Source organism: Lissotriton vulgaris, chromosome 8 (genome assembly GCF_964263255.1).
Source record: "Lissotriton vulgaris chromosome 8, aLisVul1.2, whole genome shotgun sequence".
NCBI lineage: Eukaryota > Metazoa > Chordata > Amphibia > Caudata > Salamandridae > Lissotriton > Lissotriton vulgaris.
In genome coordinates, this window is record NC_141696.1 from 640668332 (window position 1) to 640686942 (window position 18611).

At 46.1% G+C, this 18611-nt stretch overlaps 1 protein-coding gene across 1 annotated transcript in view; it reads left to right on the forward strand.

The window, feature by feature from the left end:
* The window catches only part of IL1RAPL1 (interleukin 1 receptor accessory protein like 1), a 2420186-nt gene that overhangs the window by 931303 nt on the left and 1470272 nt on the right, over positions 1-18611 (forward strand). The window contains exon 4 of the mRNA XM_086934516.1: positions 15115-15394. Coding sequence (XP_086790642.1) covers positions 15115-15394 — 280 coding nt within the window. The remainder of the gene's footprint in view (positions 1-15114; positions 15395-18611) is intronic.

Sequence of the window (18611 nt, forward strand, 5' to 3'; positions counted from 1 at the left end):
ACAAGCCCATTGCACTGAGGATGATAGGGTGTGGTGAACTTATAGTTCACTCCACACTCTTTCCACATTGCTTTTAAGTATCCACACATGAAGCTGGTACCTCTGTCTGAAAGAACCTCCTTTGGAAAGCCCACTCTTGAGAAAACTGCAAGAAGGGCCCTTGCCACAACAGGTGCTGTTGTGGTCCTCAGGGGAATTGCCTCTGGATACCTGGTGGCATGATCCACTACCACCAGTATAAATCTGTGCCCAGATGCTGTTTGAGGATCCATGGGACCACCAATATCTATTCCAACTCTTTCAAAGGGTACCCCCACCACAGGTAGTGGTATCAGGGGGGCCTTTGTTGTGCCACCTGACTTACCACTGGCTTGGCAAGTGACACAGGAGCGACAAAACTCCTTGACATTTTCTGACATATGAGGCCAGTGAAAGTGAGGGACAAGCCTGTCCCAAGTCTTGTTCTGGCCTAAGTGTTCTGCAAGGAGAATATCATGGGCCAAGGTAAGAAGGAAGCCCCTGAATTGCAAAGGTATGACCAACCTCCTGGTGGCACCAGGCTTGGGGTCTCTAGCCTCTGAATAAAGGAGCCCATCATCCCAATACACTCTATGGGTACTTTGAGCATTCCCAGCAGCCTCAGCAGCAGCTTGCTGTCTGAGGGGTTCAAGGGAAGGGCAATCTAATTGGGCCTGCCCCAGGTCTGCCCTTGAGGGTCCCCCTGTCCCCAGAAACTCAACCTGAACAGGTTCAAGTTCTTCAGGGACAGTCTCCTCTTGGATCTCAGAATCAGTCTCCTGTGAGAGCTGATCCTCAACCTGGGGCAAGTGGGAAGGCAAAGCCTTAACCCTCTTGCTCCTTCTCTTGGATTGTGGTTGGTCTATAGTTTCAAGATCCACCACAGGTTCAGGTAGGCACTTCTTTGCCTGAGTTCTGGTTACAGTAAGAACATGTGCTGATTTCCCTAGCATTTCTGCATGAGTCCTGTACTCCACCTCTGACCAAACTGAGTTCTCTAGATCATTGCCCAACAGACAGTCTACTGGCAGATCTGCACTCACAACAACTTTCTTGAGGCCAGTTACCCCTCCCCAGGAGAAGTTCACAACAGCCACACTATGTGTAGTAGTGGCATTGCTTGCATTGGTCACTAGGTAATTCTCACATAGTACAATTTGTCCAGGGTCCACAAAGTTAGGTGTCACCATAGTGACTCTGGCACATGTGTCCCTATAGGCCTGAGCCAGTTTCTCATTAATTAAAGGTGTCTGTCTATACTTGCCCAAGTTACTGGGACTCACAGTGGTGGGCATGGCCATGTCCACATCATAGAGCAGAACTGCCTGAGTAGGGATTCTGACTAGGCCAGACTCCATCTCAGTACCCAGGGTCAACCCTACTATACCCTTAGGTTGTGTACCACCACTGCTGACTGTACTAGGGGGTGCAGGTGATTTAGGAGCTGCAGTGGTTGGAACTGGATTTTTCTTGGTGCATTCACTCCCCCAGTGGAAAGTGGACTTACAAGTATTGCCCCAAGGTTTCTTTGGGCCATCATTCTTCTTCTTCTTGTTACCCTTTTGGGAACTACCCTCCTTATTAGAATTTTGTGGGCCTGAAAAAGACTTCTGGTCTTTTTCTTTATCTTTCTTATCCCCACCCTTCTGGTCTGTTTTCTTCTTGTCAACACCATGGTTCTGGGGTTTCTGCTTAATCCTTGTTCTGACCCATTTGTCCGCCTTCTTTCCCAATTCTTGGGGAGAGGTCAAATCTGAGTCAATAAGGTATTGATGCAACAGCTGGTTCTGACAGTTATTAAGGATCTGCTCTCTCATTATAAGATTGTACAATCCTGTAAAGTCTGAGACTTTACTTCCCTGCAGCCAACCCTCCAGAGCCTTAATGGCACAATCAACAAAATCAGTCCAGTCCTGATTCTGAGCTTCATGGGTATCTCTGAACAACAACCTGTATTGCTCAGTGGTTAGGCCAAACCCCTCAATAAGAACACTCTTCAGGACAGAGTAGTTTTTGGCATCCTCAGGTCTAACTGTGAGGAGCCTATCCCTCTTTTCTCAGAAAAGGAGTACCATAAAATTGCTGCCCACTAATCTTGAGGAACCTGCTGTACCATGTAGGCTCTCCAGAGCAGTCATTCATTTGTGGATGTCATCCCCTTCCTTGTAGGGGAGCACAATCTTTGTCAGGTTTCTATTATCATAGGACCTGTCTTTCTCTCTAGGAATTATGCTGCCACCAGTGGAATCTAATCAACTCAACTTTGTTCCCTTGCCAAAGCAAGTTTAGCTTGGGCCAAGGCTACCTCTTCCCTCTCTATCTGGAATTGGACAGCCCTTCATATGGCCTTATGCTCTCTTCTCTGGGGGGAAGTCATTCCCCTCTGAGATTCCCTTGAGGCACTAGAAATGTGAGAGTCCCTGGAAGGAGATCTCAATCTTCTATTAACTGGAACAATTCTGCTTTGTACTCTGGGGAGGTGCTGGCCCTCTCCATTTCCAAGTAGGTCCAAGTTGGTTTGGCTAAGCCTCCCCACATGTACCTGGTTACCCCTCTGATCCTGATCTGACTCTTCCTCTTCTGATTCAGGGTCCACCTCCTCATCTTCTAAGTCTGGGGGTGGTGTTCTCATTCTCTGGGGGGTTCACTCCATCTCCTACATCTGAGGGAGCTGCACTCGCCTTATCTAAATCATCCTTCTCCAGGATGGCTATCAGGATGGGAATGGTAGGGTTGTGACCCTTTCTCAGCCCCCTTGAAGTGCACTAGGAACTCAGGTCCTTATGGCTGAGGGTGTCATAGCTGGAAGGTGACTTGGTAAGGTCAACCAACACAGGTGAAGAACCTGAAGCTCCCTATGTGCCAGCCATGACTGCTAGTGAGGTGTAAGTGGTGCACTTACCTACAATAAGTGTTTTCCTACTGTACCTTGCGAGTGAGTTGTAGGCAGCGTGTGCTAATCCCTTTGATCTACAACTACTAAGTTCAGTAGAACTTAAATATGCTAAGCTTTGTTTATATGTACCTAAGGTACTTGATGTGATCTTTCAATTTGATAAAAAGATTGCAATGGTAAAACAACAGCAAGCTCAAATCCGCACAGCTGCTCACCAATGTGAAAAGTTAGCCTGATATATGATGTTTCCAATTCTGGGGGCACATTGTATCAGTCCAAACAATCTCTTATGGTGTCAGGTTGTAAGTCAACCTTATAGACAAGCTATCCTAAGGGTAGCATGGACTAAGCAGCCTTAAAGGCTTAACTCAAGAGGTCGTGTTAAGCAAGCTGTTTTACCAATCACAATCCTGTAATATCAAATGAAAGAACATCACACAAGTTATATATTATAAAAATATATGTATTTATTACTAGAATAATCCTCTATACTCTTTATGAGTCTAGAAGCACAAGCGTTTAAACAAAAGCACAGTATAACATATGAAAGTTGCACAATTATGGATGAGGCCGGGGGGCCACGCACACCATATATTAAAAAAGCGGTATAAGAACTACCAATCAAACAGTGGTTAGGCCTAGGGCCTAGAGAATCGCTGGGACCAATCGGGGCTATCAATGCTGAAGTCGGGAAAAGCCTGCGGGAGTCGGGTGCAGCGGTTAAAGCACATGCATGCCCCAATGCAATGTCAATGGTACGTAAAAGTTACAAAGTTACTGTTTAAGGAACCTTCCAACTGACCTAGAAGGACAAAACTTTAGACACATACACTAGAGGTGTGTACCAGTGTAGGAACAACGGCGTTGCTGAGTTACCTCACCCACAGGAAGCGGGTGCACTGGTGCGAAGAAGTGTCGGGTTTCGTCACGCCTGTGATGGTGTCTGAAGATGAAGATGCTGCAGGCGTCGAGAAGAGAAGTGTCCGGTGTGATCCAAGGGTGGATCGAAGATGTAGAGTACCTGAAAGCAGAGGGGACAGAGTCTGGGTCACTCAGCAGTGACCAGGGTGGAACCAGGAAGGAACCAGGCAATGTCGGGCGCAATCAGGTGGTTGTTGAGAAGCTTGTCTCTGCTGCCACGTGGACTCTGGGGCACCGAGGATGTCCAGGAGTGGACCACTAGCTGTCCAACAAAGGCTCTCGCTGTCGGCGGTGTCGGCTTCCGGATTGGAGCAACCAAACCTTGGCAAGTGCAACCCACGCAGCATTCGAAGATCGCTTCTTACTCAGACCAGCAAGGTCAGAGCGGGTGCTTCTTTTCGGGGGAGCGAGGACCATTCCAGAGCAACCGGACTGGCAGGTCTAATTCAAAGGTTCGTTGGTACTGGGGCCGCAAGCCAACGGGCAAGCGACCGGACCAACGCGTTGAGCCAAAACGTGCAGAAGGGCTCCACGCAGCACTCGATGAGTGTAGAGGGGTGAGCTTCAGTGCAGGAGTGGCTCAGGGCTAGGGCTTCTCAAACCCCAATGTACAGCTTCGAGGGTGCCTCGGGAGCTGCACGGTCAGCGCCTCGTGGTCTTTCCAAGATGGCCGGCCATACGGTTCAGGTCACCTCCACGAGTCTCAGCTTTGCAGGGACTGTGGATCGGGCTGTTAGAAGGCAGGAGCGCTGGGTCTTGTTGAACTCTGTCACTCGAGTTCCGGCGGAAACTGCAACAAAGCAAACGCTGAGGTGCTGGATGGTGCCTGTTTGCACAGGGTGGTCACTCCTTGACCACAAGGGAGATTCTTCAGTCTTCTACGTCGAGTAGGATGTCGAAGGGTCCAGAGTTTTGTTTCATAAGTTTCAGTCAGGATAATCTGAGTGTGTGGGCACTGCTCCCATTCTTATACCAATCTAGGGGGGGCTGGATTTCCTGCTAGGTCCCTTCTATGGGTGGTACCCAGGAAGGGGGTGGTTACACCCCTTTCCCTTTGTCTAGGGTCGCGCTGGGACTGGGGCTGGTGTGCCCCAGAACCGGTTTGACCGGATTATGCAAGGGGAAGCCTTATGCGCCCCAGGCACTGTCTAGTTTCTTTCAGCCCTCCCTGCCCCAATACACTATCTCCTGTCTGGGGTGGTGTAGCACCTCCCTGCGACAGGAAACCCTTTGTCTAGGCCTCCTCTGCCAAGTTTCAGTCAGCAGCAGGAGGTCAGACTTGTGTCGGTAGCAGCAGCATCCATTTTGTGATGCTGAGGCTCTGGTTAGGATTAACCGCGTTTCAGTAAAGTAACATGTCTCCTCCCTCTCTCTAGAATGGTGGAATGCTATCCCCGTCGACAGGACTGTCGAGGGGATAGTATTCCAAATCGTATGACACCTTACACAACATATTTTGATAAAGCCAAACCAAAGTTAGCACATAACAGCGATGGATTATAATGCACTTAGGAGTATATGGTATGACATTATCCCGGAACAGCTAAGGGAGTTGTTCCCGACAGCTGCAGACAGGCTCAGCTCATGCTCGAGCACCATCTCACGTAAAACCAAGCACTCTGCCTCCAGGATTGATAAGGCCTGCCATAGAGTGATTTATAGGTTTATGTGTGTCCAGATATAGGTTTTAGATATAGGTATACTATATCTAAGCAAGGGGTGATTACACCAACTTGTCCCAGCTGAGTGAACAGCCAGTCGTGTCAATTTAAGAACCAGCCAGGGGTGGCAAAAGCTATGCTGCAGCCCCTGGTAGGCCTTGGATGCACCTATGACCTTGGCACCTATAGTGCACTGTACAGGGGCTGACAAGGTGTCCAGTACCAAATTGGTTATGTACCTATAGTACATGTCTGTGAATTTAGAGAGAGAACAGCAGGCTGTGGGTCTGATTAGCAGGCCCACAGCCACATTAAGTCAAAAACCAGTGAAGCAAAAAGCAAAAATTGGGGTGACCATAGGATAGCAGACCCTACTCTCCTACACAGGTCCAGGGAAGGCATGGCTTGGCAGTTCAGGCTGGACTGTACCCATGAGGCACAGGGTCGGACTGATTTGCATATGGCCATGTCTGAACTGGGGTGGCAGAGTGGGCTAAAGAACGGTGATGGACAACCAACTCTACAAAAACAGGTAGCCAACTTACAACACTCCCCATGGTTCTCAGAAGAGTGTTTGATTGGTTCAGATGCTCCGTTCATCACCACCCCCTTTTGTACCGCTTTGTTCGCCATAAGTTGGTAGGGTATGCTCAGATGTGAGTCCCTTTCTCACTTTGCCACTGGATTCAAGCAAACCTGGCTGAAGGCGGCTGTAATGCCAGAAACCGGTCCTAGGAAGCTTGAATCCGGTCCAGGGAAGGCATGGCTTGGCAGTTCAGGCTGGACTGTTCCCATGAGGCACAGGGTCAGACTGATTTGAATATGGCCATGTCTGAACTGGGGTGGCAGATTGGCTAAAGAACGGTGATGGATTAAACCCAGATCTGTTGACTGGGTGTGAGTGTTTGATTGGTTCAGATGCTCCGTCCATCACCACCCCCTTTTGTACCACTATTACCAGGATGCCACAAGCGGCATGAGGTATTTTACCTCCAACAGGGCATTATGGTGCGCATGGCTGCCCCTGCTTACTCGCTTTCCTGATTTGATGGGCGGCAGCAGTCCGAGGGGACCCAAGGAAGCTTTTTGTGGACTTTGACACTACATTGGGGACTCATTCACCACTACCTGCATAAGACTGACAAGCTTGTACCTATGAAATGAAATGAAAAAGAGTTTTATTAAGCGCGGCTGCTGCCCTGAGGCGTCCAGGCGCTAGCAGACTAGGATAGTGCCCTCCAGTGAGATCGGACCCGGTGTTAACCTGATTTATTGAAAAGAAAAGTTTTAAGCTGTTTGGGGAAGGTCATCAAGTTAGAATTAGATCTTAAATGAAGGGGGAGTGAATTCCACAACTCGGCTGCGTTGTGAGAAAATGACCGACCTCCGGCTCTGGATCTCCGGATCTGAGGGACTACCGCCAAAAAGGCGTGAAGAGAACGGAGCTGTTTGTTGGGTCGATGAGGGGTGATCAGGGAATGATTGATTGCTGGGCCGGATTTCCAATATGCTTGATGGGAGATGCACATAGATTTGAACTCAATTCTCTCCCTAACAGGGAGCCAATGCAGGGCTTTCAGTCCAGGCTTTACCGAGGCTCTACGTGGCAGGCCAAGCAATGTACGTGCTGCGCAGTTCTGAATCCGCTGGAGTTTTTGCAGACAGTATTCAGGAACCCCTAGATACAGAGCGTTACTGAAGTCAAGGCGGGACTGGATGAGACCCTGCATGTCTACCTGCTTGGCCTCAAAAGGTAGAATTGGTAGGATTTTTTTCATCATCCTGATGAGACCAAAGCAAGTCGCAGGCAACTTAGTTGCTTGGATGTTAAAGGTCAGGGTTTTGTCCAGCCACACCACAAGACTTTTTATATTGTCTCTGGGTGTGGGGGGAGCGCCCAAGCTAACGTGCCAAAGCAACTCCACGGTGGGAGGAGCTGATTGACCCAAGAGCATCAGCTGGGTTTTATCACCTTTAAACTTGAGGCACCACTTCGTCATCCAACTCTTGATCTGTTCCAGGCAAGTTGTCAGGCTGGTTTGTGGTTGATGGCAGTTATTTGGCACGAGAGAGACCACTAGCTGAGTATCGTCTGCGTAAAAGATGATCTTAATGCCATAGGGACAGACGATCTCAGCCAGCGGTCTCATGTACGCATTAAATAGCATAGGGCTCAAAGATGAGCCCTGCGGGACCCCACACCACAGCGGCCTGATTGCAGAGACAGAGGCTCCTTCAAAAACTTGGAAAGTCCTATTACTTTGGAAAGGACTTGAGCCAGGGCAAGGCTTCTGTGGTAAATAAAATTACCCGGACATAATTTCTATACATTAATAATGAAAAAGGATAGCTCATAAAATGAGAGGCAGAGTCCGTGGTATCTGAGTCAAAAGGGCTTTAATTTAAATGACTCGAGTCACTGAGAATCGGGTTCCATCACCACTAAGGTTCAGGAAGGGATATCTAACGTTTTATTAACATCACACATTATATATAGTAAAACCATACAATTGGAATGAATAGAGTAGGCGGAACACTCCAGGCGGAGCAAGTGAAAGAAGGCGTGAAAGAAGGCGTACACGTAGGTGTGCACTTGATGAGTCATAGATGTGTCATAGGTGGGTGGATGCATAGAGGAGGTCTGCAGGGTCAGCAGAAACCTTTACCCTACATGTGTGCGCAAATGGTCATGACGTGAAATTGACGTGTAACTGGGAAGAGCTGGGGGGCTGACTTTAGCACTAGTAGAGGAGTCTGGAGTCTGGGATGTCAGAACGACCTGCACCTTTGGCATATCTGATATCTTGTGTTTGGAGGATGTATTGTCTGAAGTAAAGGTCTCTCGAGCAAAAGCTGTTCATCACGGATGCTAGTGTGTGCATATATTTCTTCGTGCATTGCGTGGGGCCATGGGCCTACTATGGCAACGGGTTCAGTAAATCACTTGCATGGAGACAGGAAGGCTAGGCCCTATGCTCTGCAGGCGGAATATGTTTACCTCCTTCACTAGACTGGAATGTGTTTTCTCGGAGCTGAGCAGATAACTGTAGGCAAAATACTGTCTTGGCAGGCAGACCAGGCCGGGCACCTCTCGGCTAAGCAGGGAGTAAGGGAGAGGTCAGGGATGCATACCTAAACTGCAGCTTTCCAGAGTCAAAAAGAGGCTCGGAGCCTGAATTCAGGGCCTGGCTCGGCTGGGCCACAAAAACGTGTATATCTCGATTGTTAAACGTGTACCATGTAAATGCATTGGCAACGTAGGCCTCGGTGCGGAATTAACGTTTCATTCATGGAGGGCCTAATAACTGATATGCTAACATTAGACGGAAATGCAGGGGCATTATTGTGACATGCACGGGAAGGGAATTTACATGATAACATGGATATACATGGGGCATAGGTACGTGGTTAGGGTGCCAGTGGGGGGGACATACTGACCATATAAAATGTCTGTTTCCTCACTTCTCCTGATACTCCCACCTTATAGAGACGGCTTAGAAGGATTTTGTGGTTCACAGTATCAAACGCTGCGCTCAGATCAAGGAGGATCACTGCCACTGATAGCCCCTGATCCACGATCTGCCTGGCTTCCTCTGTGACCGCCATCAAAGCAGTCTACGTCCCATGTTTGGGGCGGAATCCTGTCTGAGTAATATCAAGGAGATGGTTACTCTCGAGAAACCTGGTTAGATGGATATTAACATGTTTCTCGAGGATTTTGCTTACCCAGGGGAGCAAGGAGATCGGGCAGTAACTGTTGAGGTCGCCAGGGTCGAGGGTGGGTTTCTTCAGGAGTGCTCGTACCATGGCATGTTTCCAGGTAGATGGTACTATACCAGTCACTATGGAGGAGTTCAATAGCTCCAAGAGTGTAGGCAGAATGGCCTGGCCAACTGAGACCAGCGTATTTGGAGGGGCAGGGTCGCATGGGGACCAGACTTTATTTGACGCATCAAGAGGCTCAAGTGTTTCTGAGTCCAGCTGGGGAAAATGATCCAAGATATTTTGACGGGAGTCCTCGGCGTCTATATCGAGCTGTGGTCCTTGGATAGGGGGATCTGGGTCCGTGTCTGGGAAAGATGAGTACATTTTATTCACCTTTTGAAAAAAGAAGTCTGCCGGATCATTACATCGAAAGGGTGAGTTGTCGTTAGCAGCTAGGGGGGGTGGAAGCGTGGACAGACTTTTTACTATTTGATACATCTCTTTAGGCTTGGATCTGGCCAGCATAATTTTCTCATTGTAAAAGGTCGATTGTGCTGATTTTATTTCAGATTTATAGGCTCTGATAGCCTCCCTATAGATGGTTTTGTCCGAGGCGTCATAGCCCAGACGCCACTTCCTTTCCAGCCTCTTACATAGACGCTTCTTGCCTCTAAGTTCTTCCGAGTACCAGGAGGGTGCTGTTTTCCGGTGCCTTTTTTGAGTGGTGGAGCGGAGGGGATGTACAGTATCAAGTGATTTCTTGATCCAGTTCTCATATTCCTTATTATCTAAAGGGGGATCACAGATAAGTAAGGGTCTAGAGGCTATAAGGATGCTAATCCACTGGTCTGTGCGTAGTCTGGATCAGTTTCTCGTTCTTCGCGGGGTAGGGGTAATAGAAGGGAAATTGTGTGTGGTCCAGGTGATGGGAATCAGAAAGTGATCAGTCCAGGGAAGACGGGTGATAGTATCCACTTTAAGATAGGCGCAGTTGCTAAAGACGGGGTCTAGGAGGTGGCCTTTGACATGAGTAAGGGAGGGGACAAGTTGTTCCGGCTGAACTGCGGCTAAACTCGCCGTCATCTCTACGGCGAGGTTGTCCGTGATATTGTCAAAGTGTATGTTAAATTTGCCAAGTAGCGTGAAGTTTGACGGAGAGGTAAACAGTTCGGCCACCACGGAGGATAGCGCAGTGTGGAATTGTTTAATTGGACAAGGGGGGCGGTAAATAAGAGTGCCCGTGAAGCTGTCATTGGGGGAAAATTCAATGACAAAAGACAGGCTTTCGCAGTCAGCGATGGTCTCCAAGGAGCAATGACATGTATATGTGTCCTTATAGATAATTGCTAGCCCCCCGCCTTTTCCGAGCGCGCGGTCTGCGCGGGCTATCTGGTAGCCTGGTGTAAGGGCTTATACCAGGTCCGGCTCCGAATCTTGAGTTAACCATGTTTCAGTCAGGAAGACTGCGTCAGGCATATATTCATCCAATAAAAGGGACATTTCCAAGCTGTGTTTGGGCAGGGACCTACAGTTTAGAAGGAACATTTTATAGTCCTGCGAGTCGTCCTTGATTGGTGAGGTAATAAGCTCTGTATTACAATGAGGGCAGAGGTGTGGGACCTCTGAAGGGTGGAAGGAGTGGCGTCAGCTTGTTGTTACAGGGGTCCGCATTTGATAAAGAGACCCTATGCTGTACTGCTTCCTCAATCCCGATAAAGGGGCAGGGGTAGTGGCCCCTGGCCCCGGTCTGCCTGCTGCGCGGACGGGAATCGGAGTTCATTTAATAGGGCGTAGGAGGGTGAAAGGCAGCCAACCGCTGGTGCGCTAGCCTGATTTCAGCCCCAAGATGGTGCCTAACCCTGTTTAAGCCCGCGTCAGAGCCTAGTCGTCTGATCGGGGGGCAGGGATAAAATTGCGGCGAGGAGCAGCGGCAATTTCCAACTAAAGTAAAGAATAAAATATTCCAATCACAGGTAGGATTGTAATGTTTTCAAAATTTCTAGCAGTCTAGCCCCCGGCTTCCGCCTCAGGGGAAAGTACAATTCTAATCTGAGCGGGCGCGTGTCACCGCGACTTAAGTGCTTGGGGAGGGTGGGAGGCAGCCAACCGCTGATGCGCTAGCCTGATTTCAGCCCCAAGATGGCGCCCAACCCTGTCTCAGCCCGCGTCAGAGCCTAGTTGTCTGATCGGGGGGCGGGGTTAAAATTGCGGCGAGGAGCAGCGGCAATTTCCAACTAAAGTAAAGATTAAAATATTCCAATCACAGGTAGGATCGTAATGTTTTTAAAATTTCTAGCAGTCTAGCCCCCGGCTTCCGCCTCAGGGGAAAGTACAATTCTAATCTGAGCGGGCGTGTGTCACCGCGACTTAAGTACTTGGGGAGGGCGGGAGGCAGCCAACCGCTGGTGCGCTAGCCTGATTTCAGCCCCAAGATGGCGCCCAACCCTGTCTCAGCCCGCGTCAGAGCCTAGTCGTCTGATCGGGGGGTGGTGTTAAAATTGCGGCAAAGAGCAGCGGCAATTTCCAACTAAAGTAAAGAATAAAATATTCCAATCACAGGTAGGATCGTAATGTTTTTAAAATTTCTAGCAGTCTAGCCCCCGGCTTCTGCCTCAGGGGAAAGTACAATTCTAATCTGAGCGGGCGTCTGTCACCGCGACTTAAGTACTTGGGGAGGGCGGGAGGCAGCCAACCGCTGGTGCGCCAGCCTGATTTCAGCCCCAAGATGGCGCCCAACCCTGTCTCAGCCCGCGTCAGAGCCTAGTCGTCTGATCGGGGGGCGGGGTTCAAATTGCGGCAAGGAGCAGCGGCAATTTCCATCTAAAGTAAAGAATAAAATATTCCAATCACAGGTAGGATCGTAATGTTTTTAAAATTTCTAGCAGTCTAGCCCCCGGCTTCCGCCTCAGGAGAAAGTACAATTCTAATCTGTATTGATACATGTTCCCCCATACCGCCGACCCAGATGCATCAACATATTGCATTCTGGGAGTTGAAGTTTTGCTCATTTATAGCAAACAACCACCAGGTGAGCCGTATCAGCTAGGGGGAGGAGTTTGCAGGACACGATCAAAAGAGTAGCAGGGCTTGTGCATTGGAATGAAGGACTCCAATCAGTGCAGGGCACTGAGAAAGGTACATCGCCGAAATGCATTCGCCGCCACTGTTTGCTGTGCTGGATTAAACAAGCTGTCTCCCAAGGAATCCCCTCTGGCCTCTGATTTCTCCGAAGTGGAGGGATGTTGTTTCATATATATATATATATATATTTATATATATATATATATATATATATATATATATATATATAGAGAGAGAGAGAGAGAGAGAGAGAGAGAGAGAGAAAGAGAGAAAGAGAGAACTTTTTTGGGAGTATTTGGAGGGTGTTGAATTAGACTGAGGATACAGAGTTGATCTGGTAGTTCATCATGAGTGATGAGTCAAGTATGATGCCAAGGATTTGTGCGTGGTCTGTTGGGTGGGGGGTTTCTGAGGGTGGAGGGCCACCAGGTCTCTTTCTACATGGAGAAGGTGAAGCCAAGGATGAGGATTTCTGTATTCTTGGAGTTAAGCCTCAACGTGCTCTCTCAATCTGACTCACGCTCCATTGTGATTGGCCTGAACATGTGACTTTCCTTGGATACATCGCCACCAGCTAACCACAAGTGGCACTTTGCGCTTCTTGGTCGTATTTGCACCTACAATGTTTAAAGCAAAATATATATCTCTGGTTTTAGGAATTGTACTGGGGCATATTATCAAGGGGGTTTATCTCTGCTTTTTTGGCTTTAAAAGCCAAGAAAGCGGAGATAAAATAATCTCCCTATTACCTAGCTGTCGCTAACACCAGTTAGCGACAGCTAGTAGGAGATAGCGACCATCTTGGGCCCCACTTTGCATGTCAGTGATATTTATCACTAATGACATGCAAAGTGGGCGTGCCAAGATGTTAGCGACTGAAAACAGTCGCTAACATCGCTATCTCCTATTACCAACTTTTGGAGATATTCGCGCTAAGCGCGAATATCTCCACAAGCTAACACCTGCCCTGAGCAGTTCTTAGCCATGTTATCCAATGGGAGGTGGATAGCATAGCTAAGAGCATTAGCTCGGTAATGCATGAATATCGCTGACTTTTCAGCGATATTCATGCATTGCGGCGATTTTTATCGCATTTGCGATAAACCTTGGTAATACCAAGGTTTATTTGCGGTAAAAATCGCCGCAGCCCTGCGGTAAATTTTTGTCTCTAACCAAGCAATAGCGATAATTATCGCTATTGCTTGGTAATATGCCCCTGTATTTTTGTCTATTTGATGTCATTTTACTTAATGAAATTTACTCTATTTTTCTATGTTGGTGTGGGATTTTTCTTGTGTTGTGCTTTCACTCTGTTCCTGTTTGGGTGCTGCATACTTTACATATTGTCACCGGACTGCTTTAATGCTAAGCTACCAGAGCATTAATCACAGGTTAATTTACTGACTTTTGTGTTTCACTTTGATAAGGATTGTGTTCATTATCCGAGTGGGGGTTTCACTCCTCTGAACTAATAACCCAAATTTTTCCATGGGGATTTTAAGAGCTGATATAATACTTGTGTACTGCAAGTTCACCCCAGCAACATGGAGAACATGCACACTTTCGTGCAGAAACATCCACTTGCTCCAGTATTTTCTGAAAATGCATCTTAATTACTGTTTGGATGATGCATACCTTTCACATTGCCGCTTGACTGCTTTTATGCTAAGCTACCAGAGCGTTAATCACAGATTAATTTACTGACTTTTGTGGTTCACTTTGATAAGGATTGTCTTTATCATCTGAGTAGGACGTCCACTTGTCTCACAACTAATAACCAAGGGGCATATTACCAAGCAATAGCGATAATTATCGCTATTGCTTGGTTAGAGACAAAAATGTACCGCTGAGCTGCGGCGATTTTTACCGCAAATAAACCTTGGTATTACCAAGGTTTATCGCAAATGCGATAAAAATCGCCGCAATGCATGAATATCGCTGAAAAGTCCGCGATATTCATGCATTACCGAGCTAATGCTCTTAGCCATGTTATCCACCTCCCATTGGATAGCATGGCTAAGAACTGCTCAGGGCAGGTGTTAGCTTTTGGAGATATTCGCGCTTAGCGCGAATATCTCCACAAGTTGGTAATAGGAGATAGCGATGTTAGCGACTGTTTTCAGTCGCTAACATCTTGGCACGCCCACTTTGCATGTCATTAGTGATAAATATCACTGACATGCAAAGTGGGGCCCAAGATGGTCGCTATCTCCTACTAGCTGTCGCTAACTGGTGTTAGCAACAGCTAGGTAATAGGGAGAACATTTTATCTCTATTTTCTTGGCTTTTAAAGCCAAAAAAGCGGAGATAAACCCCCTTAATAATATGCCCCGAAATTTCTTAGACTGGGGATTTTAACAGCTGCAATAATAATCGTGTATTGCGAGGTCACCCCTGCAAAATGGAGAACATGTACATTTTGGCGCACAAAAATCTACTTGCCCCAGCATTTTCTGGAAATGTATCTCCTTTGATTATAAAAATTTACAGGGTGAAAATTACAGAGTGTGGTGTTATTTGCGAACTACAGAATACAAGTATACACTGCATATTCCACACCTACTGGAATTTCATGACCACTCATAAAAAGTGCCTGTACGTTTGCATGAAAACAAATTCAATTGTTAAACCATTATTCCAACATATTTGCCATTAATATAAATCAGCAAAAAATTGTCTTTCGAAATGAAATGCCTTGTATTGCAGCTTGAGACAAAGTTTCGCATTGTAGAGGAGAGCGATTTTTAAGTATCAGCCTTTGCTTATATTTTAATACAGAATTGCTTTGAGCAATTAAACTTAACAGCTTTCTATCTTTTTCTTGTTTTGTAGTTGATGGGTGCACTGACTGGTCTGTGGACTACAAGAACTATCAAGTTTTAATGGGGGAGCCTGTACGCATAAAATGTGCACTATTCTATGGATATATCAGAGCAAACTACACGCTTGCACAAAGTGCTGGACTTAGCCTGATGTGGTACAAAAGCACAGGACCTGGAGATTTTGAAGAACCCATTGCTTTTGATGGTTCTAGAATGAGCAAAGAAGACGATTCCATTTGGTTTCGGCCAACAATCACTCAAGATAGTGGTCTATATGCCTGCGTTATAAGGTATTAAATAACTTATGTATGTATGAATTTGTTAGGCACTTTAAGCAGTAGGTGTTTTTAAGGGTGATGGTGTCCTCAGTTTTACTATTATCTATAAGGCACAAAGTTAAGCATGTGTGGTCTAGAACACATTCTCAATCAATCGAGCAAGCTTTATTCGACAAATGTCATAAAAGCAAAAAATACATACCATTTATCACAAGAGATAAAAGTTTTCCAACCACACAATATAAATACATTACTAATATTAAACATATAAAATCAGCGACTAAAAGTTGCAGATACAAGAAATTCATGGTGTTTAAAATACACAATATATTACAAGACTAAAATTGGGACAGGTCAACCGCTAATCACTTTACTCCTAAGGGTCCAGGACCACCCTAGATACTTTGCCACTGATATATAAACCAAGGGGTTGGAACTTGTACGCACAATCCTAACTGCTGCCATGCCACGCCTAGCACCTAATAGTTTACACATTGGGAGCAGCTAAGCCCTACGCGGGGCGGAATACGCTGGACACCCAAATAGCATGTGAGTAATTGATTCCATAGGGGCTGGACAACAGGGGCAAGTAACCGTTCCACCATTTGTCCACCTAGATGTAAAAGCTCTAATTGGCAAACCTCCAATTCTAAGCTGGAAGTAGAGATTTCTGTCAAGTGGCCTGGTTATATCACCCCAATATGTTTCCAGGGTGGTCACATCTTTAAAATCAAGAAAAATCCCTGTAATCGAAAGAGGTGCACTAGTCCTAAAAGTTTTTGATGCTACCATCTCCCAGTATATGCCCTTAGGACCTTTTTGGGTGGAAACCTAGCGTTAAGGGGATCCTCCCATAACTCTTGCATTCCTAATTCTCCTAGAATCCCCCTAATGCCAGATAGCCATTTGATTTTATGGAAAGAATCACATTTAATAACATCCATAAGGCCTGTGGCAAATATTCTTAGTTCGGGAGTTATCCACAGGCGCCTCCAATATAAGACCAGGCGCAGGTTAGTAATACGTTTAATTAGCCTCATTCCTAAATCATAAAAAACAGGACACATGGGGGTACTCTGAGGTAAATTAATAAGATTGCGTAGGAGCTTATTTTCTGATACAGTCATTTTAGCTAAGTTCTCAAATCCCAAATCTCTACGCCATAGAGGGCTGAGCTAACCACCTTTGCGTCATACACTCGAAGGCCAGGGGCAATTGGCTTAGTTAGTGATATGGCATGCTCAGAGCTCAGTGCTCCAGCCAGTTGACAATGTTTGAGCGTTGCCAACTCAGTCTGTTGGTTCCACCGCAAATCATGTTGGATATGAACACCCAGGTAGCTAAATGCCCTTACTTGTTCCAATGGTAAATTATTCATAAAAATATTGCCCTTAAAAGATTTGTGCTGATTAAAAGTCATGAATTTGGATTTTAAAACATTTACTTCAAGGCCTCGGGTGGTGCAGATATCTTCGAAAATAACTAGTGCTTTCTACAATACACTCTGGGTCAATAAGAAGAGCAGTCAGTGTTGGAAATCTAAGCAGAAACAATACAATCTTTTAAAGGCCCAGATTTTACCTACTCTTCCTTGGCTGAGGAGGTCACATTTTGATCTGGATTGAAGTCCCAAGCCCCTCTCATGGTCGTGAATACTCTCAAAGTTAGGAGAGCTTTAAATTGAACACATTTTCACATGCGTAAAAGTCTGCAGAGATGACTCGAGAAACTGTTGTGTACATGGAGAACACACTGAGGATTGAAGGCCATGGCAGCGGAGGAATTTGCAAACAGTCACAAAGTAGGACCTAGAGAAGTGCCTGGCCAGCTTAAAAAAAGAATTTGATATGACATTGGCGTATGGCCTGTGAAAACGGTGGACTGACAATGGCACAGATACTGGTGACCTTCATAGGGACAGGCAGAGCATATTGTCCAGAGCTGTGCTGATGAGCAACTTCTAAAATTTGTGACAGAGATTGACCAGATAGTGACCATGCCCACTGCAGGTCTGGAATAACAAATGTAACAGCTATTTGATAAGTGTGAGGATCATAAGAATGAGACCTGAGAAGATCACGTTAGAATTCATAACCTGAGAAAGACAGTGAGAAGGATGACATGAAACAATGTGTGACTGTCTTAGTCCATCTATTGCTCGAAGAGGAGTCTGAATTTTAGATTGGTATTGAGCTTTTCTGCAAAGTGGATGGAAGAGCAGAAACAAATCTGACTTACACCATGATGTATTGTTGATAATGGCATCTTAGCAATTAAAAGAGCAGTTTATCACAGAGGTGAGGTCTCTAGGTTAAAGAAATATAAACCTCCTAAGGGGTTCACAGATACACCTGGTCCTTTTAAACCAACAAAAAAGAGATTGGCACAAAATCTGTAATTTAAAGAAAACATATTTATTGACCTCAAATGAGGTAGACTACATCCCACAGTACCCTCAGGCAACTGTAGGAGGCCTTCTACAGAGTACAGAGAACAGAGGCATTATATATGCATAGGTTTACATAGTCAGCATAAAACCAATGGGGGGTCCTGGCACATACCTGCATGCAAAATGACTAATATGGGTTTACAAAATTTGCTTCCTCAACAAAGTGGGAGGAGAGATATTTCTCCTTACATCAGCAAAAATAGCCTGACAGTTATAATGTAAGAGCAAGTGCATTCTAATAGCTAGGCCCCTCTGAGCATGTGCAAGGCTCTGGAAGAGGGAGAAAGCACATGGCAAGCACATGGCTGACTAAGATGGCTGCCAAGTACAAAATGGCTTTCAGCTCATGCTAACAGCGATCCCTGCAATCTTTAACAGATGGTCCTTTTAACATGAGCTAAAGACATTCCTATGATCCAGTAGGAACATAGAAAATATTTTGCACATTTCTTTTGATAAATTTATCAATATCCTAATTCATTGCTAGGTGGGCATTTTTCATTCTAAACATTTCATTAAACGGGTATATATATGGTATAAGCAGGAGTACAAAGGGAACAGAGTATTGGGTTATACAGATAGCAGGAGAGAGTAATAACTATTATCACAAACAGAATTATCAAGTTTCTAACCCTAAGCAAAAAGCAAATCCTAGAACCATCTAGTAAAAACATTTTCAAGGGCTCCTATGCATTTCAGTGATCATCCATTTCAATTTCAGAATAGCCAACAGCACATATCCAATAAAAATATTTTCAATAGACTTTTCCAGTGTTCCTT